General features: G+C 38.2%; 2 protein-coding genes across 2 annotated transcripts in view; one reads left to right on the forward strand and one right to left on the reverse strand.

The window, feature by feature from the left end:
- Nucleotides 1-27,873, reverse strand: part of LOC127415978 (zinc finger protein 638-like) — a 126,040-nt gene that overhangs the window by 57,120 nt on the left and 41,047 nt on the right. Inside the window, 24 exon segments of the mRNA XM_051655082.1 lie at nt 13,704-14,018; nt 14,151-14,448; nt 14,629-15,573; nt 15,652-15,729; nt 15,854-17,256; nt 17,392-17,618; nt 17,720-17,745; nt 17,874-17,990; nt 18,196-18,318; nt 19,633-19,674; nt 19,922-20,053; nt 20,177-20,311; nt 20,722-20,753; nt 20,834-21,030; nt 21,157-21,212; nt 21,304-21,402; nt 21,550-21,702; nt 21,849-22,066; nt 22,197-22,576; nt 24,834-24,872; nt 24,981-25,042; nt 25,987-27,356; nt 27,359-27,405; nt 27,407-27,517. Coding sequence (XP_051511042.1) covers nt 13,704-14,018; nt 14,151-14,448; nt 14,629-15,573; nt 15,652-15,729; nt 15,854-17,256; nt 17,392-17,618; nt 17,720-17,745; nt 17,874-17,990; nt 18,196-18,318; nt 19,633-19,674; nt 19,922-20,053; nt 20,177-20,311; nt 20,722-20,753; nt 20,834-21,030; nt 21,157-21,212; nt 21,304-21,402; nt 21,550-21,702; nt 21,849-22,066; nt 22,197-22,576; nt 24,834-24,872; nt 24,981-25,042; nt 25,987-27,356; nt 27,359-27,405; nt 27,407-27,517 — 6,605 coding nt within the window.
- LOC127453316 (uncharacterized) lies at nt 4,991-10,024 on the forward strand. The gene is made up of 4 exons (XM_051719672.1): nt 4,991-5,129; nt 5,564-5,664; nt 5,757-5,930; nt 6,041-10,024. The coding sequence occupies exons 1-4, from the start codon at nt 5,051-5,053 to the stop codon at nt 6,491-6,493; spliced, it is 807 nt and encodes a 268-aa protein (XP_051575632.1). The 5' UTR covers nt 4,991-5,050; the 3' UTR covers nt 6,494-10,024.

Raw genomic sequence — 27,873 nt, forward strand, 5'->3', positions numbered from 1 at the left:
GGCCAATTCTTGAACAACAACAGTTCTTTATATAAAATAATCTTTCATTCAGCCTGGACTACGACTATTAAGTAGCCTACACTGTTGGTGCAACCTAATGTTTTCAGGCTGATTTAGTCATATTACATTATATTCTGCATTTGAATAAACTAGTTCATAGCCTAAAAGGCTGCAACAAAATGAGAGGCTTTTTGTGACAAAGTTATCAGTTCATTCCCCAGTGTCCCCATTTAAAAGTCAAGACATTTTTATTTGTATAGCGCTTTTCACAATACACGTAACATAAGTTTCAATGCAGCTTTACAGAAGGTCATGCCTTAATGTCTCCAAGAGGAGCTTTCAGTAAAATCATGCCCAGTGTCTTTATTACGATAGTCTTGTAAATAAAAAATTATAATAAAACAAATAATAATTTTTTTTTTTTTTTTTTGACAAAAATAAAACTGGTGATGAAAAAGATCTGGTTAAAAGGTTTTTGTCGACGAGATGCTGGAAGTGGACTTGGTTCCGACAGACTCAGCATCAGCATGATGTTTGTGATCCTCCGGGAAGGCGCAAGACCAGGAAGAGAGTGGAGCGGTCTTTAATTTGGAGGGATGAAAAGGTGTCACTGTCATCTAGCTGTTTATCAGTGTAGAGCAGTCTCAGAGACGATGGATCATCCCCTAGTGGTAAACCAAGGAAAGGTTAAAACAATAGCCTATAGCCTATTTCTAAAAAAAAAAAAAAATAATAAAAAAATAAATATTTACAATAAGAACACACGCAATATATTTAAGTGAGTATGTTTTAAACTTTCAGAGTTCGCCCTCACCTGCTTGTCCCGGCAATTTCTCTGCAACTTTCCTTTTGAATTCCAAAACAGTCATTTTGTTGAAATCTTCCTCAGAACTGGCAACATCAATCGTTTTTTTCTCTCCTTTTATTCCAACCACCATGATCTGGTAAATCTTTCCCATTTTAAGAGAACGGCTTGAACAAGTATTTAGGCTACTGTAAAAGCCCCGCAATATTATAAAGTTAGTTTCAGTTTCTCTTTATTTTGTTTGCGACGTGCAACGCCCTCCTTCGTAGATTAGCTTTAATATTTTACTGGGGTTTAATGAAAATGATCCATCACACCATTCACGTACAAAATTGGTGCATAAGCATATATCAATCTGTCTAATATATATATATATATATATATATATATATACCCCCGGTAAAAAGTTTTGAAACACTTGACTGAAATGTTTCTCATGATCTTAAAAATCTTTTGATCTGAAGGCGTATGCTTAAATGTTTGAAATTAGTTTTGTAGATAAAAATATAATTGTGCCACCATATTAATTTATTTCATTATAAAACTAAAATTTAATAACAAAAAAAAAAAAAAGTTTTTGAAATTGATGACGTGGACCAAATAATAAAGAAAAGCAGCCAATAAGTGCCCAACACAGATGGGAACTCCTTCAATACTGTTTAAAATGCATCCCAGAGTGATACCTCAAGAAGTTGGTTGAGAAAATGTCAAGAGTACATGTCTGCAAATTCTAGGCAAAGGGTGACTACTTTGAAGATGCTCAAATATAACACAGTTTTGATTTATTTGGATTTTGTTTAGTCACAACATAATTCCCATATTTCCATTTATGTTATTCCATAGTTTTAATGACTACTATTATTCTAAAATGTGAAGAAGAAAAACATTATAATAAAGAATGAGTAAGTGTTTCAAAACTTTTGACCAGTAGTGTGTCAATATATATATATATATATATATATATATATGATTTATTTATTAGGATCACTACTTTATTATAAGAATATGAAATGTCAGAATAATAGTAGAGAGAATGATTCATTTCAGCTTTTATTTCTTTCATCACATTCCCAGTGGGTCAGAAGTTTACATACACTTTGTTAGTATTTGGTAGCATTGCTTTTAAATTGTTTAACTTGGGTCAAACGTTTTGGGTAGCCTTCCACAAGCTTCTCACAGTAAGTTGCTGGAATATTGGTCCATTCCTCCAGACAGAACTGGTGTAACTGAGTCAAGTTTGTAGGCCTCCTTGCTTGCTAGGGGTGTGCAGCGAAGCCATTATCTGTATTTGTATCTGTATCTGTTTATATGACAAAATTATCTGTAACTGTATTCGGATAGAACCGGGTGTGGGCGGGGCTTAAAACGGAAGTGCGTCAAAACTAAATTAAATGACCATTTTTAAATGTTACTCTTACACTTATAGTTTCTATTAATAAAATAAGCCTTGAATATGCCTTTTCACAATAATAGCCTAATAATAATAATAATGATTATTATTATACAATTATTATTTTAAAAAAATATCATTTAATTCTTTTTTCCTTACCAGATGAAGCTGAATTTGTAGGCTACATTAACTGTGGAGTATGTTGTGGTTTCTCCTGGTATTTCAGATATTAATATCTGCATGAAACAGAATTTTCGTTTGTCTGTGCATGTATAACAACATTATAAGGTGTCAAGCAAAATGTGAAATATCAAGCACACATTTTGCAATGAATAATAAATACAAATTAAAATATTAAAAGAAATGAAAATGCCTACAATGTACAAACAGTACATAAAGGACATAAAGTACAGTAAGTCTATCAGGAATTCTTCCGATAAGACCCCATTATTTAGTTAAATAATAACAATAATATTAGTAATAATAATAATAATAATAATGTTAAATTTATATAGTGAATTACCAGAGGTAGCACAGTTATAAAAAAAAAAAAAAAAAGGCAGAGCATGTTTCAGTTTCTTCATTTTACATAAGGAGGAATATTCCTAATAGATAAATACTCTATGAAGCACTTACACCTTTATGGAGCATTTGAACTTTTTTCAGAAATAAGTCAACTAGATGTGGACATAAATGTGGTCAACTTTAAAAGATGGAAAGACGATCTCCGACTAGAAATCTTCACTTCATGTCAGGAATTTAACTTAGTGCTCAGGTTTAGGCTATAAATGAATACATGGGAATCACTTGTGAGTCGTGTGGTACATTAACACAGACATTTCAAGAAGTGGAAAGTGTATATGATGTTGTATCTTAATGTTACACTTGATAAGCTCCACGCGCACAATTAACAGAGACCACAAACGGAGTCGAGACCACGGCCATCCGATCTGAAATCACACCGTGCGCATTTTCATTAATAAGGTTTACACTTTAGAAATATTGGCTGCACAGATTCATGAATTCTTTGTAATTTTGTACATGTTTATTTAAAATGTTGCTTTATCTTTGTGCCTCTTGGATAATCAGTCATATAAATATTTTTTTTATATTATTCGGATGAATCCGTTATTTGTTTTGAAGTCATTATTCGTGCCTTTCCGAATAAGGTATTCGGCTTCAGGCACATCCCTATTCCTTGCACAAGCTTTTTCAGTTTTGCCCAAACATTTTCTATTGGATTGAGGTCAGGGCTTTGTGATGGCCACTCCAATACCTTGACTTTGTTGTTCTTCAGCCATTTTGCCACAACTTTGGAGGTATGCTTGGGGTCATTGTCCATTTGGAAGACCCATTTGCGACCGAGCTTTAACTTCCTGGCTGATGTCTTGAGATGTTGCTTTAATATTTCCACATAATTTTCCTTCCTCATGATGCCATCTATTTTGTGAAGTGCACCAGTCCCTCCTGCAGCAAAGCACCCCCACAACATGATCCTGCCACCCCCATGCTTCACGGTTGGGATGGTGTTCTTCGGCTTGCAAGCCTCACCCTTTTTTCTCCAAACATAATGGAGAAATGGAGAACATCATTATAGCCAAACAGTTCAATTTGTGTTTTATTAGACAAGATTACATTTCTTCAAAAAGTAAGATCTTTGTCTCCATGTGCACTTGTAAACTGTAGTCTGGCTTTTTTATGGTAGTTTTGGAGCAGTGGCTTCTTCCTTGCTGAACAGCCTTTAAGGTAATGTGGATATAGAACTTGTTTTACTGTGGATATAGATACTTGTCTACCTCTTTCCTCCAGCATCTTCACAAGGTCCTTTGCTGTTGTTCTGGGATTGATTTGCACTTTTTGCACCAAAATACATTCATCCCTAGGAGACAGAATGTGTTCCTTCCTGAGCGGTATGATGGCTGCGTGGTCCCATGGTGTTTATACTTGCGTACTATTGTTTGTACAGATGAATATGGTACCTTCAGGTGTTTGGAAATTGCTCCCAAGGATAAACCAGACATGTGCTCATTTTTTTTATGAGTCTTGGCTAATTTATTTAGATTTTCCCATGATGTCAAGCAAAGAGGCACTGAGTTTGAAGGTAGGCCTTAAAATACATCCACAGTTACACCTCCAATTCAGTACATCTCTTAACAGAAGCTAATTGTCTGAAGGCTTGACATCATTTTCTGGAATTTTCCAAGCTGCTTAAAAGCACAGTTAACTTACTGTATGTAAACTTCTGATCCACTGGAATTGTGATATAGTCAATTAAAAGTGAAACTATCTGTCTGTAAACAATTGTTGGAAAAATTACTCATGTCATGCACAATGTAGATATCCTAAACGACTTGCCAAAACTATAGTTTGCTAATATCAAATCTGTGGAGTGGTTAAAAAATGAGTTTTAATGACTTCTACCTAAGTGTATGTAAACGTCTGACTTTCACTATACATACAGTGAGTGTGCAGAAGGATAAAAAAAGGGCACTGTTTTTTAAAAAAAAAAATTTATGAGTAGTAATAATAAATACTTAACTAATTTCTTTGCTTTTTGAGTATTAAACCATTTTCTTGTATATATATATATATATATATATATATATATATATATATATATATATATATATACTGTACATATTTTTTGTTTTTCCTTTATCACATATAATAGCCTATTCTGTTATATTTCTCACAAAAAGTGCCATGACAATACACTTGTTTATTTATTTATTTTCAGACATGGTCTGCGATAACCCTATGTTTCAATCGAGAAGACACGTGACATACTGGAAAGAAAGCGAAACACTGCTAGCATCAAGTTCATTTCTAAACCGACTGGAGATAGAGAAACAGCAATGACGGAACAGCACGAAGACAAGCTCTACGATCAGAATGACACCACACTGAAGTTTGTCTCGCGCCAGGATGATATAAGTATGTGTTCTGTTAATTAAGCAGCATCGCGTCTATAGAATAAAATATTTTATATCATAATTGAATAATGTATAGAATAAAATAAATAAATAAATAAAATCATCAAAGGACGTTCTGTAAAAGTTAATTTTACGTTGTTCCACTTAAAACTCAAATCAACGTTCTGGGAAGGGTAGTCTATGTTTATACAATAAAACCTAAAAAAAAAAAAAAAAAAAAAAAAAAAAAAAAAAACGCTATAGAACTTTGTGTCACAAAAGCCTTCCTGCAACGTTTTTGGGACGTTAGATGATGGTTATAAAAATTAGAACCTAAAGAGAATGTTCTTAGAACGTTAGGATTATTTATTATAATCAGATTATGCAGAATTATTTTGTTGAATTTTCAAGAAGGCATGACAATTTTTCATGATCAATCAAGTGATGTACTTTCAGCCCTGGATGCTGACCCAAATATTCTTCGAGCTGAGATGTCATGTGGCCATGTTGTCTCTCCACAGTCACTGACTGGGTGGTGTCGTAGTCTCCTTGATCAGGTAAAACAATCACAGCAGGTTAACATGCACATACATTAATGTGAATCAGAGCCATTACAGCAGAAAATGTGTCTTTTCTCCTTCATTCTCAGGGGCAGCACAAGTTCTTGTGCCCCGCACTTAAGGATGGAACAACACAGAAGTGCAATGCCGAATGGCCCTATGTGGAGGTGCGGAGGATGGCTTTATTGACACAAGAGGAGCAAAGCCATTATGAAGAAACAATGGCTGCCCTGGCTGCGGCTGAGTACTGTGAACACAAAACAGTGTGTACCTTGCAACACTGCATAAGAGATATAAATAAAAAAACTTCTTACATAGCCTTTTTTTAAATGTCATGAATTAATGGTAAACTTTGCTGTCTGTTTACCTCCAGTGTCCTGGCTGTCAGACGTTTGTCGAGAGAGCTGACCTTACCAACCTCTGTGTCATTTGTACAATCTGCACGGCTGAGAGAGGCCAGACATTTCAGTTCTGCTGGCAGTGTATGAGCAAGTGGAAAGGTCCAGGCCCTCGTTCTGACCGTTGTGACAACGCCGGCTGCACCAATCCTGACATCGAAAAGTTGTCGAAATGTCGTAATATAACGCTCCCTGCTGTTAACAACGTGAGCTGTCCCTCCTTGCGTGCTTGCCCCACTTGTGGCAATCTTGTGGAGCATGACACAACAGGGTGCAAGAATATCATATGTAATCGTTGCAGGGTTGAATTCTGCTTTGTCTGCCTGAAACTCACTCAAGTATGCTTACAAACAAGCAGGCACTTTATTGCCTGTTCAGGTGGTGTTGCACCACGGCAGACTTCTATTCCATCCTGGAATAGAAACTAAATCCTTGGAGTAAGCCTCCTTTAACAAAGAGAAATTATACTTTTTAAAGAATGTGTGATTAGGCTATATGCAAATGTACAATATTCCTTCTTTATCATATAAGCTTTGATACTTCATAACAGGAATCAAGGTTAAGGCTTAGTGTCTATAATCCTGCATTCTTGCTGTCCACTATCTCATATTGATTATAAGTCTTATCCTCTAAATAAAATGGTCGTTGAACAATTCTTAACAATTAAAGTATTTATTTGATAGCCATTGAGGCAGAAAGAGTATGTGAAGATGTGATCAAATTGTGAAATGTCACATGGTTTCGAAAAACGTCTTTTGCTGTTCAAAGGTGTGGCATAACTCCTGAGCTAAACAAACTTTGGAAAACAGGTAGACATTTCTTAAATGTTTGGAATAAACCAGTTCAAATGCATGACAGGTAAACATTTGCTGTTGTCACATGATAAATGTAACATTTGAAATGGAATTTCCCTTGAAGTCTTAACAATTTATGCAATCGTGAACTGGTTTGTCAGCACAGATCAGACATGGCGCCAATAAAACATCATAACAGATGTTATAAAAGGTAAACAAAGCAACATATGTGTGATGGTTTGGTTCCTGTTGGTGCTGCTGAGAAAAGTTAGCTGAGAAATATAGATGTTATTCTTTGTTAAGAACTAAAGTACATGGTGCATCTTGAATTTCGAACACAAAAAGTATAGAAACCCAAATTTCATTGAAATAGTTGTTTCTCAGAACAACAAAGGTGTGTACCAAGTTTATTCTTGGGAAAAGAGGAAGTCATTCATTCTTTGGAATGTCTTTGGAATTCTTGTCATCAAACTATTAACCTGGCTCTAATATGACAGGATAATTACCCAGTTATTCTGATCAAATAACAAATATTGCAATTATAATGAACACATGCAACAGAAGCAAAAAATTGTTTCAGCTAACGCAAATTGATTTGTCAGCACACAGATATCAGATATGGTGCTAATAAAACTTCATCAAAGTAATCATCAAAGTAAATAAAGCTGGCACACATCTAAAATATTAAGGAAGTGATCTTAATCTACTTAATCTAGTTAGTTTTGGTTTCTGTTTGGCTGCTACGGGAATGATTCAGGTTTCAATGTGACATTACTGTGCTCCTTCCCACCATAACTGTGACCGCTTAAAAGAGAAGCAGCAACTGGAGATCACACCCATATCTACTGACACAACGCAATTATGAATTTTAAACAGAACTTGTCAGAATAGCACAAACTACTAAAAGAATCATTTCAAACTGTGGTACATAAACAAGACATTCACTGCTGTCTAACAGAGGGAAACATCATGCTGGTCTAGCCCACTAAAGGCGAGCACAATGGTCCACTGGGGCAGTTGACATGAAACACTTGACATGTCCTGTGGTGTATGATACTTCATTTAAAACTATTTTAAACCACATTGGCTAATTCATAATCACTAAGCATGGAGATTTTATAAAATATTTATTTAGAGACTACATGAAATTATTGTACTTTTAAAAATTCATTTGTCACACAGCAGGGCCATTTAAAATGAACTAGTAAAGTCAAAAAGGCACTTAAAAATCAGGGACTAAAAATGAAATGTTTTTCATTTCGGTTCGTTTGGAGCAAAAACTGTCTTTGTCAAAAACAAGTTTTTACCCCAAATACTATACTTTCACTTATTGAAAAATTTTGATTTAATCACCTTGAACAAAACTGACAATGACATACATGTATTTTGTCTCTAAATAAATGTGATAATTTCAGGTATTCTCACTGGCTACACACATTTGTAACATATTTAAAATGACTAAATATTAGATCAAATTACATCAAAATCAAACTTTAGACTTTGAACGCAATGATCTCATGGATCAGCAATATTTTGCAGTGTATAGAGACAAACAGGTATTTTGGAAAGTGCTGTAGCAGTTTTTGTGGCTACTGTATTTAGTGTTTTAGGTTGCTCTAACTCTGAAATTTACATTGTAGGCACCCTTTGTGTGTTCACAAATTGTATTTCACTTTTGAGGTGTGCGCCCTCTGCAGGACAGGTGATGCCTTGAAGCCCAAATGTTGCAACCTAATGCTGCGCTTGATGTCAGTTAGTATTTGTTTTTTGTTAATTAAACATTGATTTTGCAATGGTTTTATTTCCAAACCTATTGTAACAAAGAACATGATTCAATAAAACAAAAGAACAACTTTGGAATCTTCTCACAAGCATCCAAATCCCTCAGCAGACCCAAGAAGTGACTAAATGGGCAATTTTCTTTAGGATAGCCAGTATAAATATTTTTATATACGTTTAAAGAGCATTAATCTTTATAATTCCTCCATAATTGTATTATCATCAATACATGATGCTGCTAGAATGTAATTTAACTTCAATCTCAATGTGCTTACGCTAAGCTTTTTGAAGATGTTTGCGATAAGAATAGGTTATAATGAATTTACAGTAAACACAAACATTTCTCTGCATCTTCAGTATCTCTCAATCAGATGTGTTCTCTATACTTCGATGTGTCCTGGATATAAAAATAGATCAGTACAAGTGGGCAAAGAAGCTATTTTGGGATAATTCACCTAAAAATAAAAACTCATCTCTCTCATGTCATGATCAGTAATTGGAGTTGTCAAGCTCCTTAAAGGACAAAAAGCAGCATTATTGGCAGAGCTAAGTACATACCGTCTTCTCTGTTATCAACAGTGTTGGGTAAATTACTCCAAATAGTAATCTACAAATTACTAATTTAAAATTTGTAATCAGATTTCTTTGCTGATTACACCGTGTACTTCTAAACAAGCTTTAGTTTACACACTTGCACTCCGCATCACCCTTAAAATGACTTGTTAGGGGGTGCTAGCCCTTCCGCTCTCACAGAAACAAACAAATGTACATATTTACTATCCATATTTTAAATGTATTCTACATAGTTATTTTTGAAATATGTGCATTTAAAATGTAATGCGTTATACTACTTTTTAACTAAAAGTAACTTGATTAATTACTTTGCAATAGGATTTCCCTTAACTGGTTATCAATTTCATTTTCATTTATTAGCATGACAAGCTAGAACAAGTCTTTTTATTGTTGGACATATTTTTCTGTCTGCTGCATGACTTTAATGTCACAGCTCATGTATCAGCACAATAGTCACTAGTGAAGGGCATGACAGTGTGCAGGTTCTAGTGATACCATCAGCCAATCAGTTTTGTCAGGTCAATATTCTTTTGTGGAATCAGAGTAATTAGTTAAGGCATTTATGGCTTGGGTGATTGGCTTAAAAAAGGTTCCAGAACAGTGTCCATTCTCTGAAGGCATTAAATGCATATACTGTATAGAGACGCAATAGTTATTATAATGTCATACAGAGGCATTGTGAACTGAGTACATGTTCTACGTTCTCTTTATTTAGCAAGAGCTTTTTATTCTAAACAAGAAATATTAATAAAACTTTACAACTGAATAACTGGACCCATCCATTAAACAATAAAAAAAAAAAAAAAAAAAAAATTTCAGATAGGCTACTCGGATGCAGAATTTTGACTGGACGTTGTCAGTGTTGATTTGCCACGCTGCTGCGGAGACTTGAGCTTCTTATATTTCTGGAGGAGAAAGTAAAAGGATGAAAGTTACAACTATACTGCAATTTAGCAATTTCTGCTTACAATCAATATCAAAATCAACAGCTGAACTCAAAATATCTGACCATGTTCATGTGTACACAGACAAGTCAGCTCAGTAAAATGTTATTCATAACAATAATGAAAGGCAATCAATCAATAAAGTACATGATATTTACAGCAATGTTCCTGGTTCAATACAAGGCTCAATAGACAACACTTACTGCATAATGTTTTTGTTGCAACAAAAGTCATTTCCACTTGTCAATTCTGTTTCTTGCACAAATCAAGGTAACAATGGAAGTAACACTACTACATTTTTTATAATTGGCCCTGCGTACTTTCATTCTAAGTGCCTTACTGTACATCCAAGTAAAAAGAGATGAGGGATGAGTTGAAATATTATATATATATATTTTTTTTTTATGGCAATCAACATGCCAAAAAAGCTGATGATAGAGCTTGTCTTGTATTGAATCATGAACACTCCTTTAAATGTTTCTCTATAATGTTGATCAGGTGTTCAGTCTTGTACAAGAATATGACTAAGTCACCATTTCTCACACACACAAAATCTGAAGTTTACATACACCTTAACCAAATACATTTAAAGTCAGTTTTTCACAATTCCTGACATTTAATCGTAGAAAACATTCCCTGTCTTAGGTCAGTTAGGATCACTACTTTATTATAAGAATATGAAATGTCAGAATAATAGTAAAGAGAATGATTTATTTCAGCTTTTATTTCTTTCATCACATTTCCAGTGGTTCAGAAGTTCACATACACTGTTAGTATTTGGTAGCACTGCTTTTAAATTGTTTAACTTGAGTCAAATGTTTTGGGTAGCCTTCCACAAGCTTCTCACAACAAGTTGCTGGAATTTTGACTCATTCCTCCAGACAGAACAGGTCTAGCTGAGTCAGGTTTGTAGGCCTCCTTGCTCGCAGCTTTTTCAGTTCTGCCCACAAATTTTCTATCGGATTGAGCTCAGGGCTTTGTGATGGCCACTCCAGTACCTTGACTTTGTTGTCCTTAAGCCATTTTGCCACAACTTTGGAGGTATGCTTGGGGTCATTGTCCATTTGGAAGACCCATTTGCGACCGAGCTGTAACTTCATGGCTGATGTCTTGAGATGTTGCTTCAATATATCCACACAATTTTCCTTCCTCATGATGCCATCTATTTTGTAAAGTGCACCAGTCCCTCCTGCTGCAAAGCACCCCCACAACATGATGCTGCCACCCCCATGCTTCACAGTTGGGATGGTGTTCTTTGGCTTGCAAGCCTCACCCTTTTTCCTCCAAACATAACGATGGTCATTATGGCCAAACAGTTCAAATTGTGTTTTATTAGGCCAGATTACATTTCTCCAAAAAGTAAGATCTTTGTCCCCATGTGCACTTGCAAACTGTAGTCTGGCTTTTTATGGTGGTTTTGTGACAGTAGCTTCTTCCTTACTGAGCAGCCTTTCAGATTGTCGATATAGGACTCATTTTTACTGTGGATATAGATACTTGTCTACCTGTTTCCTCCAGCATCTTCACAAGGTCCTTTGCTGTTGTTCTGGGATTGATTTGCACTTTTCATACCAAACTATGTTCATCTCTAGGAGACAGAATGCATCTCCTTCCTGAGCGGTATGATGGCTGCAGGGTCCCATGGAGTTTATACTTGCGTACTATTGTTTGTACAGATGAACGTGGTACCTTCAGGCGTTTGGAAATTGCCACAGACACACAACATTTGGTTTAAAAATAAGCAAATAAAGGTGCTTATTTATGCAGGGTTGCTGCAGAGTTTTTAAAATAAAATTCAAGACTTTTTCAAGACCTGAACAAACAAAATTAATACCCTATCCCCATCTCAAAGCAAACCCGCACAATCTCAGAATAACAAACAGGCAGGGGCACACATTCAACATGGCCTTAACATTACAGGGTAGGATATATGCAAGTTTAAAATACTTTAGACATGTTTTCCACATATACAGTATATCACATTAAAATTGGTTTATGTACCATTATACAAATAAATACAAATTAGAGGTCAACCGATATTGGATTTTGCTGATACGACAATGTGTTGAAAGGCAATTAATCTGCCAAAAGTAAAATTGGTAGCCTATATTAAATGTTCTTATCTTTCTTTCCTGTGATGGAGCGCGCCAGACAGAGGCTATAAGAGTCCAAATTTAATTAAATTCCAGATGCAGTTTATGGTGCAACCAAAATACCAATAACCAGAAAAAAAATAAAATAAACAAATTTATTCATAGCACAGAACTTTTAACGTTAAAGGCTGAAATACACCGGGGACTCTTATTTTGAAATGTTTGCGCTTCACTGCTTCCAGCTGCTCATTCAAACAGATAAGGGAAATAAAATGTGCAATCCTTCAATAACCTACAATGTATTACAATGTAAACAATTAAAAGTATACATTGTCATTTTTCATCAACACTACATCAAACTGTTGATAATTTGAGTCAGCAGAGTAATCGCTTGTCATAAATTTCCAATATCGCTTAATGATTGCGAACTGCTCTGCAACAACTGGAAACATTTACAAGCCACCGCATGCTTGGAGAAAATACAAGTGATGTGTTTTCACTCTGAAGGATGCAGCGCATGCATTTATTTAATTCAATCATATTCTTTTGAAGTTTGATAATCACATTAGGTCATATCACGATTCCTGTCTTTCTGCCTCCAAATTTAAGACCTGTTTAAGGATGTGCAGGAACCCTGTTATAGTCATTCTTGTACAAGATTGAACACAATCTACTTCACAAAGAAACACTAACATACTTTATGCAAATAAGGTGCAATTAACTTTAATTGTTAAATTGTAATAGTTAAATTGTAATGTGTACCTCCATGTTCTGGTAATGCCGTAGGCTACCACAATGACGTTTCTTTGCAGTTTCCTCATTTTCATAGAATAGAGAGCAAAGTCTGCAGAAGAAACCCGTTTTGGGCACCACAAAGTCAACCCCTATGAAGGACATAGATAAAACAAATAAGAGACATATGCTGTTATCAATACCATTTACTGACTAACCCCAATCTGTCAAAAATAAATAAAAAAATCTATTCACAGCGCAAATGAACCAAACTAGTGAAAATTTTCAAAAGAAAAAAGCATGCTTTGCCTTTATGAAAGCATTTCTGTTTTATGTAGGCTGACTACATAAAATTCAGAAGACAGATTTTAGAGAGAAAAAGTGGATCTCTTACCAATGGGGTTGTCTGGACTATATGGGGGCAAGGTGAAATCTTCAATCACAGGGGAATGAGAACAGACTTTCTTGGCTTCGGGTTCCTCCCTCGTCTCGGTCTCTCGTCTTTGTTTAAACTCTTCTGCAAATGAAAACAATTCCACAGTTCAGGTAAGAAAACACAATGGTATCAACAAATGTTAATGACCAATTAACAGGAGACATAAATAACAGTTCTTAATAATAATAATAATAATAATAGTTTTCAGAGAATTAATGAGATTCCTATGTACTGTAAAATGAATAAGGTCTACATGCAAGGGCCAGACACATGCCAGTCTGGCCTACCTTTGATTGTTGTTTTTTTGTCAGCAACAGGCATTTCAACAACAACTCTTTCTGACTCCGAGTTGTCATCAACTTCGACTCCAGTCCTCTCTTCTGACCCTGAAGAGACAACCTCTGCGCTAGATGAATCTGGAACTCTCATGGTTTCAGCCTTTTGGGAGTCTGGCTTATCAAGCTCTACAGTGTCTGGAGATGAAGGTGGACTCTCAGGTTTGGAGGCAGTTGCTGCTGGTTCACCCTCTGCACTCATCTCGGGGTCCTCTGGCTCTTTGTCACATTTTGCAGCCCCTCTTTTACCCCTTGTGGATCTTCTCACTACAGAGAGCCAAAACAGACAAATGACTACACCATATAATACTCACTGAGGCCACCTTCTCCTGAAGTACATCTGTTACATATTAATCTGATGGTACAAACAGAAAATATTTATTTTCCCTCTTTACACACCTGGAGTCTGGCGAGCTCTCTTTTTGGCCCTTGTAGCTGTCTTTTTTACTGCCTCCTGTACCTTGACCTCTTCACTGGGTGGCTGTTCCTCTTCCTCCTCCCCTACTTCATCCACAGTTACAAAGTTCATTGTGCGGAACTCTTCCATGTCACAGGCATCTTCCTCTTGGCTTGGTGATTGTGCAGGCTCCTCTGGCCTGGGTGGTGTTTTGAAGTTGGGACTGGTAGGCTTGGTCTCACTCTGCTCCACTTCTTCAATCTCCTCATCACCCTTGGTCTCATCCAGGGTTACAAGAGTCTGAAAGGATAAAACAAAGGCCATGGCAAAAACACTGAACAGATTAACCGCAGGTATAGGAAAGAGCAAAACCAAACCATGGTTCTAATTACATTATAGTCTTGATGTTTTTGAAAAAGCTTGGTATAATGTTTAGGGTTGCCTTTGCAAAAGGGATCCAAGTTAAGTGGGAAAACTGACCTCAGGTTTGAATGAATCAAGCTCCTCCTCCTCTTCAACAATCTCATCAAGTGTGACCAGGCCTTGAAGTTCTTTGTCCAACTGGTATTCTTCACACCCCGTTTCCTCATCTACAACTTCATCGACAGTCAAAAGTGCCTCAGGGCCTTCTTCAGCCACTGAATGTTGTTCCTCATCTGCTTCTTCAGGAAAATCCTCCTCACCCTCACTGACCTCATCAAGAGTCACCATAGCATCATGGGAGGGAAGTTCAGACATCACAGCTGCCTTATCTTTATCTTCCATGTCTGAAGCAGAAGTTTCAGACTGCTCAGCATTGCCAGTTTCTGATTTCTCTAACTTTTTTGTAGAAGTTGGTTGGCAGTCTTCCTTCTGGACAGGGGAGGAAGAAACAGGCTGGGTTGGTTCAATGTCACTGCTTTCTTTCATGGAAGAAAAGGTCCGTGTCTGAACACTGGGGTTCTCCTCTGCAGAAGCTGAAGCTCCTAGATGAGTATAAAGCTCAGTACTCTCACTCTCAACAACAGCACGTTCCACTGCAACATTTTCCAGTTGGTTATCCATGCTCTCTTCCTGAGGCTCGTTCTCTTCCTGCTTTTGAGATTCTACAATCTCAGCAACTGGCATGGTTTCTTCAGTCTTGGTTTCCATTTTATCTGCAGTGTCAATAACTTTAGGGTCCTTGGTCTCAGAAGATCTAGTCTTGATAGTTGTAGATCTAGACCTTGTCTTTTGTTTTGGTTTATTAGCTGGAGTAGACTTTGCATTAGAAGAGATGGTGGAGAGAGCATTGGGATCATCCTGGACTTTCTCGTCCTTGGCTGAAGACTCAGAGCTTAAGGTCACAGTTTCCTCTGCATCATCCCCTACTTCGTCGACTGTCACAAACTCATCAATGTTAAAGGGAAATGGTTCCTCAGATAATTTAGTCTCTTCCTCTTTAGCCTGGAAAGCACAAATGCTTAGTTAGCAACAGATATCTTCAGTTATAAGTCTGTGACGAGAGACAAATGAATGACTTACATTTCTGTTGATGCATACCTTTTCGATTGTACTTATTTTTGAGCGACTTCTTAAGGGCTGTGAGCTTTTACTATGACTCTGTGAAAACAGCAAATATACAAATTAGCTCAAAACTTTACAAGTGTGAAAATCGATCTTTACACCAGTTTAGAAAAAATAAGAAACTTCTATAAACAATTAATTGATACATTTGGTCTCTCACCCTGCGATCATCACCATGCCCCCTTGATCTTTTTGATGGGGGGCTAGATTGACGCCTGCTCTTCCGGGAGGATGACCCTGACGGTGGTGTGGAACACCTTGTTGAAGGGGAATCTTCTTCAGAATTCCCCCTGCTCCTGTGCTTAGAAGCTGCCTCCTTCTCTGGGGACAAGGTGGCCATCTGTCTGCTTCTAGTTCTGGAGTTCTGAGGCTTTTTCTCTTTCTCAGGCAGCACATATTTGCTCTCAGATTTGGTTGCTTTCTTCACCACTTGAGCAGCTTTATCCACTTTATCTGATGAGGGTGGCTTCTTGGAGCTTGATGGAACCTTGTTGGTTGTTTTCTCAGCAGCTTTTTTCTCTGCTTCAGCCTTTTGCTTGGCTTCCTGTTCAGCATGTTTTAATGAAGACTGCATGCGACACTGATGAACAGCTAATTCAAGCGCCTTTAAAATCTCATGTGTAACTGGAGGAAAGTCCAGTGTCATATCATCAAAGGGCAGAGGCACAGTTTGCGGATTGTTTAAAGCAGGTATAACTTTGACAGCTGATTCACTGACAGTTTGATCAGAAGTGGAAGGCAGGCCAGAGGCAGGATCTGAGCTTGAAATAGTGTCAGCCTGGACAAGCTTCTCACCAGGTTGGATTTGATCACTAGGTTGAGGGTTAATTTCACTCTCAAAAGGTTCAGTTGCTTTAGTGTCATCTATTTGTTGAGGGTTATTATTGGTTTCAAAAGGTTCAGTTGGTTTAAGGTCATTCATTTTGTTCTCATTCTGCTGTGGTGCACAACTACCCTCAATAACATCAGTGCCCTTGGTAAGTTCTTCCTGACTCCGAGTCTCCATGGCCTCCATTGGAGTTTCTCCACTGCTAGCAGTTGTAGCAACAACCTCCATTTCTGACTTCAACTCAACATCACTGTCTTTTGCCAACTTTTCTTTGTCAATTGCATTATCTTCCACAGATGTAAGAACCAATTCTTTGGAAACATCTTGATCCTTTGGGATATTCTGATTGTCCACAGGTGAAACCGTATTCTGATCAGCTGTATCAATTGAAACTGCAGATTCTGTGGTGGGAACTGGGGAAGCCAATTCATGCTTTACATTTACTGGTTCCACTAAAACTGCAGGTTCTTCTAAGAGACACGACGATGCCAATTCAAGCTCTGCCTTCTCAGACTCATCTGCAACTGCAGATTCTGAAGAAAGAATGGAGGATCCAACTTCAATCTCTGCTTTTGAAGACTCGAGTGAAACTGCAGGTTCTGCATTGGGAACAGAGGATGCAACTTCAAGCTCTGTTTTCACAGGGTCAGTATCTGGGGTCATTATCACAGTTTTATTATCAGTCTGGGTATCATCGTGGGTATCCATTTCTTTAATCCCAGGAGTAGATGTTTCTGCATTAGAAGATATATCAACTGTCACATCATTGGGAGCTACAGTGATTTCAACATTACCAGTTGCAGCTGTGACACTGTCAGCTTCTAAATTAACTTCACTATCACTTGTGCTTTTGGCAGTAACTTCCTCACCTTCAGTCATAACAATATCAGCATCAGTCCGGGTAACTTGGTCTGTAGTGATAGGTGGAACTGCAGTCATGTTGTCCTGGGCACTAGCTGTGCCAACAGTGGGAGTTGCTTCTGAAGTAGCAGCACCATCAGTTGTAGATGCAGTAGATGCTGCAGCTGCTGGCTTTTGAGCTTTGATGGTATTAGGTTTCCCCTCTGTAGCTGCTGACTTACCAGGAGGTTTAGCTCTAAGAGGAGATTTAAACATGAGATTTTTTTTTCCTCCATATTTCCAGAACACCTTGTACATAAAAAATAAAACCACAGAGTAAAATGAAATTCCTCTTACCCTTTTGCTTGTGGCTTCTTTTTCATCTGTTAAACAAATAACAACCTGGTCAGTTTATTTTTTATTAAATCACCACCTTAACAACACATCAACATCTGCAAATGTGTTGAGGTGGGCAGAATGTGCACAAGACTGACGGTACTTGTTCAGCTACCTTGATCGGTTTGGCTAGTTGAAATGCAAGCAAATTGTTCTGGACCATAGAACGAATCTTGAGGAGCTGACTGTAGGCAGACCTAGCAGTAACAGCACTCTCCATTTCAAAAATCACCTTTGAAAAGAAATTAAGAATATTAATACAGAGATCAGCCAAGATCTCAAATTTAATGTTGCTAAAAGACTTGAGCCTTCAACCTTTTCTCAAGCAGATAGAACATTTCATTGCAACCACATTTCTGTTCCCTCTAGAAATAGTATAAAAGTAAACAAATGTAAGGTTGTGTAAATGATACAAGAGTGGAATTTTAATTTCTTACCCTGCCATTTAAAGGCAAATGCTTCTTGTAGGTACCATGGCGCTGGATCAGGGTCTCTACATCCTTGATTGCCTCAAGTGTTTTTGGCACATTTTTAACAATGAGTAGACGTTCTGGCAATGTCTATTCATCAGAAGTCAGGGGGGAAAAACACTATAGAATAAGGGGCCATTTACACAATGTTTTCAACAAACGGAAAACTTTGTGTGTTTTGGCTGTTCGTTTACATGACAACAGTGTTTTGGGGCCTGAAAACGCAAACTTTTGAAAACGGGTTTCAAAGTGCAAGTTTTTGAAAACGATGCCATTATCGTCTCTGTGTAAACATACAAAAACACGAATTTGTGAAAACGATGTCATGTGCACACGTTACGTTTTATATAAAGAATGATGGATTGATAGGCATCAATTTGAGATGTATAATTACCAATATGAATGCTGGTGTCTGTGCAAATAACAATAATCAACAATTTATTCATTTGGAGTGTTTGTATGGAGTGTGAACATTGTACAGTAGGCAGAACCTGCACTTTGAAAATCTTGAAATTAATGTATGGATTCAGATGGGAAAAAATGTATTTGTATTTATGTTATTTACTTAATTTTATATGATGGACCTTCACCCTGCAATTCATTCACCCACCGCTTATGCACATAGCCTATAGACAGAGATGTGATGCCATGAACAGTATTCAATGATATGCTTAGAATATGAAAACATGAGGCAGTGAAAATGCATGTTAGATCCAGTGTAAACAAGACCTCTCTCTCTGTCAGAAGATATCCATATATCAGAGTTCTGTCTGATATCCAAAACCAGTCAACATCAACAGCTTATGTTAACATACTCTCCTACCAGCCCATGAGGCAGGAGACGAAGTGATGGTAAAAATTAGCAGAGTTTATGGAATAATCTTGAGAATTCAGTCTATAGGCATGCGCACGAGTACTTCAAAAAAATGCTTGAGACATGCAAAACTATATGTAATTGTAGTAATAAAGCAACCTCATCGTCCGTCCAGACAAAATTGCTCGATGCTTTTGCCATCTTCATTGTATGTATTCACCGCTCTGTGAAGAACGTTTATGTGCACAGGCGCGTAGGGTTTCTTTACAAAGTGACATCGGCAACTACTAGCCTGGCATGCATAATACAGCGTTTTTAGTCATTTTCGCAGATCCGTGTGAACGGGGATCATTTTGACAACGTTGTCGTCTGTACGCGAAACTTTTCAAAAACGCAAAGGAAAAACATTTCAGTTTTTAGGACATCGTTGTCGTGTAAACGTACCCCAAGTCTGTTGTATGACACAGGTCTGATGTTTGATACAGGTTATTTCAATTTAAATCATTCCAATGATTTAATTTTGTGTGATATTAAACCAAGAGGACATACAGTAAATTATATCCATCATAAACATTTGGTGATTTACTTACAGGAGACTTCTTCATGCCCACCAGTACTCTGAAAAGTGACTCCTTTGGAGACAAAAAATAAAAAAAAATGGCAAACAGATAAAGGTCAGTACTGCATGAAATGTGCATGAATATAATGCACTCTTACAGACAAAAGAGCATTTCATGTGTTTATAAGCTCAGGGTAAGACCTAATAATAACTGATTTTATATTTTTACAGCTATTTACTGTCAAGCCAACTAGACAATACTTTGATGAAATCTATTTTTCCTCTAGTGAACTTCAGACACATATGGACTGCGCACTCACTGCATAGTACAGGTCAATAGGTTGCATCATCATCTTGACGGTTATCTGTTTCTCCTGAATTTTAGTTGGGGTTTCAGAGCAGGCCTTCACCATAGCTTCAGCTGCCTCTGTGTTAAGCATTTGCAGGAAGGCCTGAAACACACAAAAACATCAAAACTAGTTCAAAGAGTACAATTCTTGGACATATGTGTGTGCAAGTTGTTCTGTCATCTACCATCATAAATTAATTTGTATGTAATTGTTTAATGTATTTACCCTTTGCTGAGTGATTGCTATGACAGGAGTTGAGATGAGGCCATAGGGTTTCGCAAATTTTGTGAGTTCATCCTCAGTAACCCCTTCTTCTGGAAGGCCAGAAATCTCAACTATATTTTTTCTCCAGGGGATTGCCTGAGGTCAAAGAAAGAAGGTAGTTGTTCATATCTTTATTTTCATACGAACAACTACCATCAAGAAACTCAAATGCATGATGTGTAGCCTGATGGTTGCTGCAAATGTAAATGTGGCATGTTCATTACCAGAAAAAAGTAGTGAAATGGCGAGTAAGCTAACTACACTGCTCTAACCCTAGAGCTCTTTTGAGAATGGCACTTCGACTAGGTTGCTCTGCGTAACTGTCCCTGTGATCAGTGCAGTACATATATCTTTGAATGAAAAGCATCCAGTAGATGACTAGAGAAAAATTACTATTTGCACAGCATGAATGGAATGATGCGAGTAAATTACAGCTCAATTATAAATTAACACAGGTTTCCATTTGTGGATAAGAATGTTTAGAGGGAGAACACAAAATAACATACCTCCTTTACAGTCTTCTTGGTAACTGGTCTCTCTGCCAAATAACACAAACAAATGTTACACAGAGAGTACAACATGACCATATGACAAAATTCGGAAGTTGACGTCGCTTACCTGAACCCTTAGCAGGGGGTTTAGCTTTAGCTGTCTGTGCAGTCTTTCTGGGGTCACTTGGTTTTTGGGGTGCCTTGGTCACCAGAGATGTCTTGACACTTGTCGAATATTTTGCTTTAGTTGACAGAGGTGCCTTGACTGTGTTGGTACCTTTTACCTTCACTGACTGGGTCGGCTTTGTTGTAGTCAACTCTTTGCTATATAAAAACACAAAAACATTAACAGGACTTTTTTCAAGATTTACAAATGTGTTATCTATGTATTTAATAATTAAGTAGAAACAGCAATTCACTGCAAAACTACTGCACTGGATGGCAACCTACTTCTTTACAGTTTTTTCAGTCTGCACAGATTTTCTTCTGTCATCTTCTCTTGCATCCTAAAATTGTACACAGATTGGATTTAATTTGAGGACTTCATATGGTTTACATTTCCAAGACTGTTCATGGACTTGACGACTGTATATATACCTTCTCCATGAGGATCTTAATGACCTGCCCATGAATTGTCAGGTTCTTACAGTTGAGCAAAGCTTTGGCATCCTCCTCCCTTTCCATACACACTGAGGCCTGAAAGGAGAGAAAGAACCAAAAAGAAAACCTTTGCACTAGCCACACCAACCAGATTTCTGCATTGCATTTTTTTGTTTAAGGGCATTATTTATCTCTCATGAAACCCCAGTTACAAAAGACTAAAGATAAATAGAGTATTCCTACCTCATTAATGGCTTTGAGGAGGATGGCAGTATAAATCTTGCCAAAGGGTTTAATGACATCAGTCAGTTCTTTGCTGGTAGTGCCTTGAGGAATTCCCATGAGTCTCAGTAAACAGGTAGTGCCTGGGGCATCCTTGCTTTTAGGCTTCACATCCTATACAAACAAAAACTCATATCAATCAGATTTTGTACAGAATTATAAGTACAGACACACTTGATGCAAATATGACCATTTCTGGCCAAAGTAACAAAGAAACAAGCACATTCACATCTTCCTGTAACTTCTGTATGAGGATATACCTTTAAAGAGCTGGTAGTCTTTGAAGTGGAGGTTCTGCTTGACCTGGAGGGTTCACTTCTCTTAGGAGAGGAAGACCGTCTCCAACTGCTGCTACTTCCCTTTGACAAGGAAGCAGTGGAGCTGCTTCTCTTCTTGGCTAATTCAGCAAGTAGGGCTGGTGCCAAGGATTCCACTACTGCCTTCAAAGTACTACTATCTGTGATTGAGGAAAGCTCAGCTGTGGGTGAGAAACGAACTTGATGCATTAGTATTTTTAGTGATTCGAAAAAAAAAAAAAAATGGCCTATGAAAATGTGCTTTCATACATTGCACTATTGTAAAAAGTGCATTACAATAATTGATCCTACCTGATGACATGAGTTTTTTGGCCAGTCGTTCACTACTGCTAGATCTCTGCTGGGAGGGGCTGCTCCGACGGGGGCTTGATCGACGTGCAGGAGAACGCCTACTGCTGCTGTAATGACTACTGTGACCTGGAGACCTTGACTGATGAGCTGGCGGACTACGGGACCTCCGTCTGTAAGGGCTGCCTCGAGTCCTCCTATAGGGAGACCGAGACCGGCTGTGACTTCTGTTGCGGCGGTTCCTTCGAGGGCTCCGTGATCGAGAGCGTGACCGTTTACGGTGGCTTGACGAATCATGGTGCCTCTTCGGGCTGGGGGATCTGGAGTATGAGTGAGAACGTGTGCGACGCTTTGAACTGCTGTGCTCTGACTTCGGCTCAGGTCTGTGGATGATTGACAAATTGTAAAAAATACATTCAAATGCTTTTTCAGAACTAGAAAAATAGATTAAGCCTATTTCTTGATCACGTAAGTTTCAATGTTCCCACTCTTTTCAAGACACATTTTCCCAGGACATTTGATGTGCCAAACAAGTGTAATATTTAAGAAAAACCCACACATCCATTTAAATGGGGCTTATTTTGTGGCGTTTGTGTTTGACAGTAGTTTCTCACCTCCAGATATGCAGTTTGCTACATGGCCCAGTGTTATTAATATCCGTAAAGCTGTAATAATTAAGTTTAATTAAATAAACACAAAGTCTGTATGTGCTGCGCACTTCAGAGTGCTCTGCTCTGTCATCTCACGCAAAAGCGCATGATGATCATGATGAGGTGTTTTGTCATGATGAGGAGTGGCCGATTTCACACATTAATTTAAGCGTGCATCACTTGCATACTTTTGCAGTTTAATTATCCCACTAGGACACATCACAATTTTAATTTGAGCATTTAAATTTTTTTCCTCTAAATGTCATTTTCATGCGTTTTATAGCAAATGTCAAATTTTATGACTAGATTCCGTCCACAAAGCAGAGATGACAGCAGATGAGCAGAAAATGAATGTTTCAGTGATTTATGACAGTTAAACGTTGATATTGTTTCACAATGCACAGCCACTGGCAGTGACAAAGCAATTTAAATGTTTATTTGACTCATATTCTGAGTCCCAAATGTTACCATGTTTTTGTACATGTAACAAAAACCTTGTAAGCAACACAGTCAAACAGCTCTATTATAATCAAGTATTTTCCAGGAAAGATAATTATTTCCAAGGACATTTACACTGGTGGCTAAAAGTTTGGAATAATGTACAGATTTTGCTCTTATGGAAAGAAATTGGTACTTTTATTCACCAAAGTGGCATTCAACTGATCACAATGTATAGTTAGGACATTAATAATGTGAAAAATTACTATTACAATTTGAAAAAAATATTCATAACTTCTTAAAGTTCAGAACTTCTAACTACTTCAAAGAGTTCTCATCAAAAAATCCTCCACGTGCAGCAATGACAGCTTTGCAGATCCTTGGCATTCTAGCTGTCAGTTTGTCCAGATACTCCGGTGACATTTCACCCCACGCTTCCTGTAGCACTTGCCATAGATGTGGCTGTCTTATCGGGCACTTCTCACGCACCTCACAGTCTAGCTGATCCCACAAAAGCTCAATGGGGTTAAGATCCATAACACTCTTTTCCAATTACCTGTCGTCCAGTGTCTGTGTTTCTTTGCCCACTCAAACCTTTTCTTTTTGTTTTTCTGTTTCAAAAGTGGCTTTTTCTTTGCAATTCTTCCCATAAGGCCTGCACCCCTGAGTCTTCTCTTTACTGTTACATGAAACTGGTGTTGAGCGGGTAGAATTCAATGAAGCTGTCAGCTGAGGACATGTGAGGCATCTATTTCTCAAACTAGAGACCCTGATGTACTTATCCTCTTGTTTAGTTGTACATCTGGCTTTCCACATCTCTTTCTGTCCTTGTTAGAGACAGTTGTCCTTTGTCTTTGAAGACTGTAGTTTAACCTTTGTATGAAATCTTCAGTTTTTTGCAATTTCAAGCATTGTATAGCCTACATTCCTCAAAACAATGATTGACTGCCGAGTTACTAGAGAAAGACGTTTCTTTTTTGCCATTTCTGATATAATATTGACCTTAAGACATGTCAGTCTATTGCATACTGTGGTACCTCAAAAACAAATAGCTTTCAACTGTGTTTGATATAATGGCGAGTGATTTTCTAGTACCAAATTCACAATTCAGCATGATTTCTCAAGGATAAGGTGTTGGAGTGATGGCTGCTGGAAATGGGGCCTGTCTAGATTTGATCAAGAATTACTGTTTTTCAGTTGAATGCCACTTTGGTGAATTAAAGTACCAATTTCCTTCCGAAACAGCAAAATCTGTACATTATTCCAAACTTTTGGCCACCAGTGTAGGTATTTTTCTATGACTAGAAAACTGCATTGCAAAATTCAATGTTTTCCAAGATGAGTGGGAACCCTGAGATTTACATGAAAATACCCCATTAACTGTACCTTAACAACAGTGGCGGTTCTAGCTTGTATGGCATCCTGGGCGAATTTAGGTATGAGCAACATGGACAGCCGCCCATACCTAAATCCACCACTGCACAGCAAATGCTCACAATTTATCTGCGAAACCAGCCCTATATGTCCAAAATTAGAGACAGTAGAGTCTTACCTTGAAACTGAGACAGCCTCAACATTCCAGTCAGGGTATCTATGAAAACACCACAAACACAGCTTTTCATTCATTGCTAAATGAGACCTCATTATGAAATTCTTTACAGCACAAATGAACTATGGCAGCCAGTCATTAAACACTCACTGTTTCCTAAGAAGTCTACAACGCTCAATGTGAAGATTTGTGTTCTGATGTTCAATCCAGTCCTGCAAACAAGACAAACATGCTACAATTAACAAATGTCAAAACTGATTTAACCTATAAAATTAATGGTGCGTTTTTTTTCTAAAGTGTCTTTTACTCATAAAGCCTACATGTCTGTTGACATTGAGAACTGCTGATTTGTTTAATTTTAACATTTGCTTTCAGAAGGTGGATTAAAGATGGTGTACCTGCAGATGCACAAGCCATCAACATAAATCTGTTTATAGATCTTACCTAAAAAATATATAAAAAAAAGGACCTAAAACATATCAAAATTAGGGACACTATATGACTTGTTAAACCCACTATGCCCTCATTACTAGAAAATAAATATTTAAGTCCATGTTGTTTGTGGAAAAACTTCTTATAGCATGGAAAAAAAGTCCAAAGTGTTGCTTCAAGCATTACAAAGATGGTCATTCTTGAAGGAGACGGTCTTCTGCCTCTTGTCTTCAGCATTGTAGTAAGTCATCAGGTCTTCTTAACTCTGCCTCCACAATAGGAATTGTAGTTTTCAAGGGGCTGATATTAGGTTTCAGCGAAATTACAGGTTTTTCATCAGGCATCTGCAGGTTTCCAGTAAATAGACTGGCAGGTCTCCTCCCAAGGATGCCAACACTGGATTGGCTTGGAGTAGTCTAACTACTAATTATGAATTTAAAAATTCAGCCTTAGTCTACCTACTGTATTATCTACTCTACTATTTCATTGCCAAAATATATGTATATTTTTTACCAAACATAATTAATGAGCGAGTTAACATACATTAACATTTCATTACCGGTTTCTGATATTTTATTTAATTGTTAAATTTAATACAATTTTAGTTCAATGTAGGGCAACACACATTTAAATGAATAAAACAACCCATGTGACCCTTTACATACAACAAAATAAATGCAAAACATGACAAATGAGACACAACTTGGGGTAAGAAAATACTCACCTTAATCTGGAAACATTCAATGTTACATAGAGAGCATGTATGAGGAAAGATTCTTGGAGTAGCTGCTGAGTAATCATTCATCATGGTGGGGGTCGGAAGTCTCTTTGCAGCAGGTGCACTGATTGGAGGTGAAAGGAACGGGATCCATTTAGAGCTTGGACCCCCGGACATATGATTGATGGTCATCAGAGGAAGAACACCAAGCTGAGGCACCAACTGTGGAGGTGGCATCTGTAAAAGAGACGGCATCTGAGGCGGCGGCATCTGAGGAGGTGGTCGACTGGAAGATGGCAGAATAGACTGGGAAGCAGATGGTCTTGCTGGGAATGGTTTGGTGGGTCTTGGATCCACTGGTGGAGGTTTCTGAAGCTTTGGAACTTGTGCAGGACCTGAAGCTGCTTGGCATGGCTGAGGACGCTTTGTGATGTCCATACCACTAAAGGGGGGTCCAGAGACTTCCCTCCCATACATTGGTGACTCTTTATGTAGGTGTTCACTTGCATAGCCATCTGTGCTCTCCTCAGGATAGCCAAATTTACTAAAATGTCCATAGTCAATGACTTTGCTGTGCCGCGGGTCCGAGCCCATGAGTTCGGATCTTGCATCAATATCAGCGATGCTTCTATTCGCTTTGCGCATACGGATGTCACGTAAAATAACTGGGAGGTTGTCAGGTGTCAGTTGATCATCTGGATAGTGGCTTAGAAGCTCTAGGTCCTTATTTGAGAGTCCAAAGCTGGCGAGGATGCTGCTGGCACTTTCTGGGGTGTAGCGTGAAGGTCGTTGTTCTGGCAGAGGTTGGCTGTCCAAACTGCTGGATGCTCCACTGCCACCAAAACTCGAAGACTGGAACACCTGTGTGGAACTGGAAGAACGATCCAAGCTAGAAGAGGCAAAGGGCTTGTTGGGGGCCTGGTACAGAGACCAGTCCGCCTTATCAGATCTCAAAGAGCCACCAGTCCCTGTGTAACCAGTCCCGCCTGAGGAAAGCCCTTCATCCCTTGTGTCCTTTCTCAAGCGGGGGTCTGTTTTGGGTTGCTGTAGTATTTGAGTAAGAAGGCGAACTTCCTCACGGGCTCCTCGAAGGTTCCGGTCTATGGCGGCTTCAAGGTCTTGGGAAATCTGTGACTGACGTTGTCCCAACGCAAAGGGCATCTGCTGGTTAACCATCAATCCCCCACGAGAAGTGGACATGGAACCTGGGCCAAGACGGGCTGCCCCCAGTTCCAGTCCAGACTGTGACCCAAACTGGCCATGTACAATGGGTCTCTGACTATTAGGGTATGTCCCCCCACGGGGATTATATAATGGATGGGACATGGTGACCTTAAGAAAGTTGAGCAAGGTCAAGGCAGGTGAAGCAATTGCAGGGGAGTGACACTTCTGCCAGCAATTGCATTCAGCTGGTGGAGTGTCAAGAGTCTTTATCTGTGCCAACTGAAGGGAGCCAGGGCCTAAGAGTGGCAGACTCTCAAAATGGCTCAGGGAATTTGCAACAGTGGGCACACAACTTTCCAAGAACAATGCAAAGCTGAAAAAATTAGGGGGAAAACACAGAAAGGATTATTGGCTTGGTGTCTTCAGGTTTTGTCACAAAAATGGCAAAAGTGCTGCGATCACTTTCTCCTTCAGTAAAGCACCCTCAAATCACCAGCTTCAAAATCCTCCTGAGCTTAAGGGGATTTAAACTGCTTTCCATGTCTTCACTGAGGAGGAAAAACAGCAAGCAAAAGGGACAAGACAAAGGAAAATAATATTACAGTTTAGGACTACCATAACTTGCATGCATTTGTTTTAGTGCTTTTCTTGTTTTGCAAGACTGTGGTATGAGACATTTAGCCTGAATGTAATGCGAGCAAGGAGGGACAAACAAACCTCAAGACAGGA

Source organism: Myxocyprinus asiaticus, chromosome 1 (assembly GCF_019703515.2).
Source record: "Myxocyprinus asiaticus isolate MX2 ecotype Aquarium Trade chromosome 1, UBuf_Myxa_2, whole genome shotgun sequence".
Lineage (NCBI taxonomy): Eukaryota > Metazoa > Chordata > Actinopteri > Cypriniformes > Catostomidae > Myxocyprinus > Myxocyprinus asiaticus.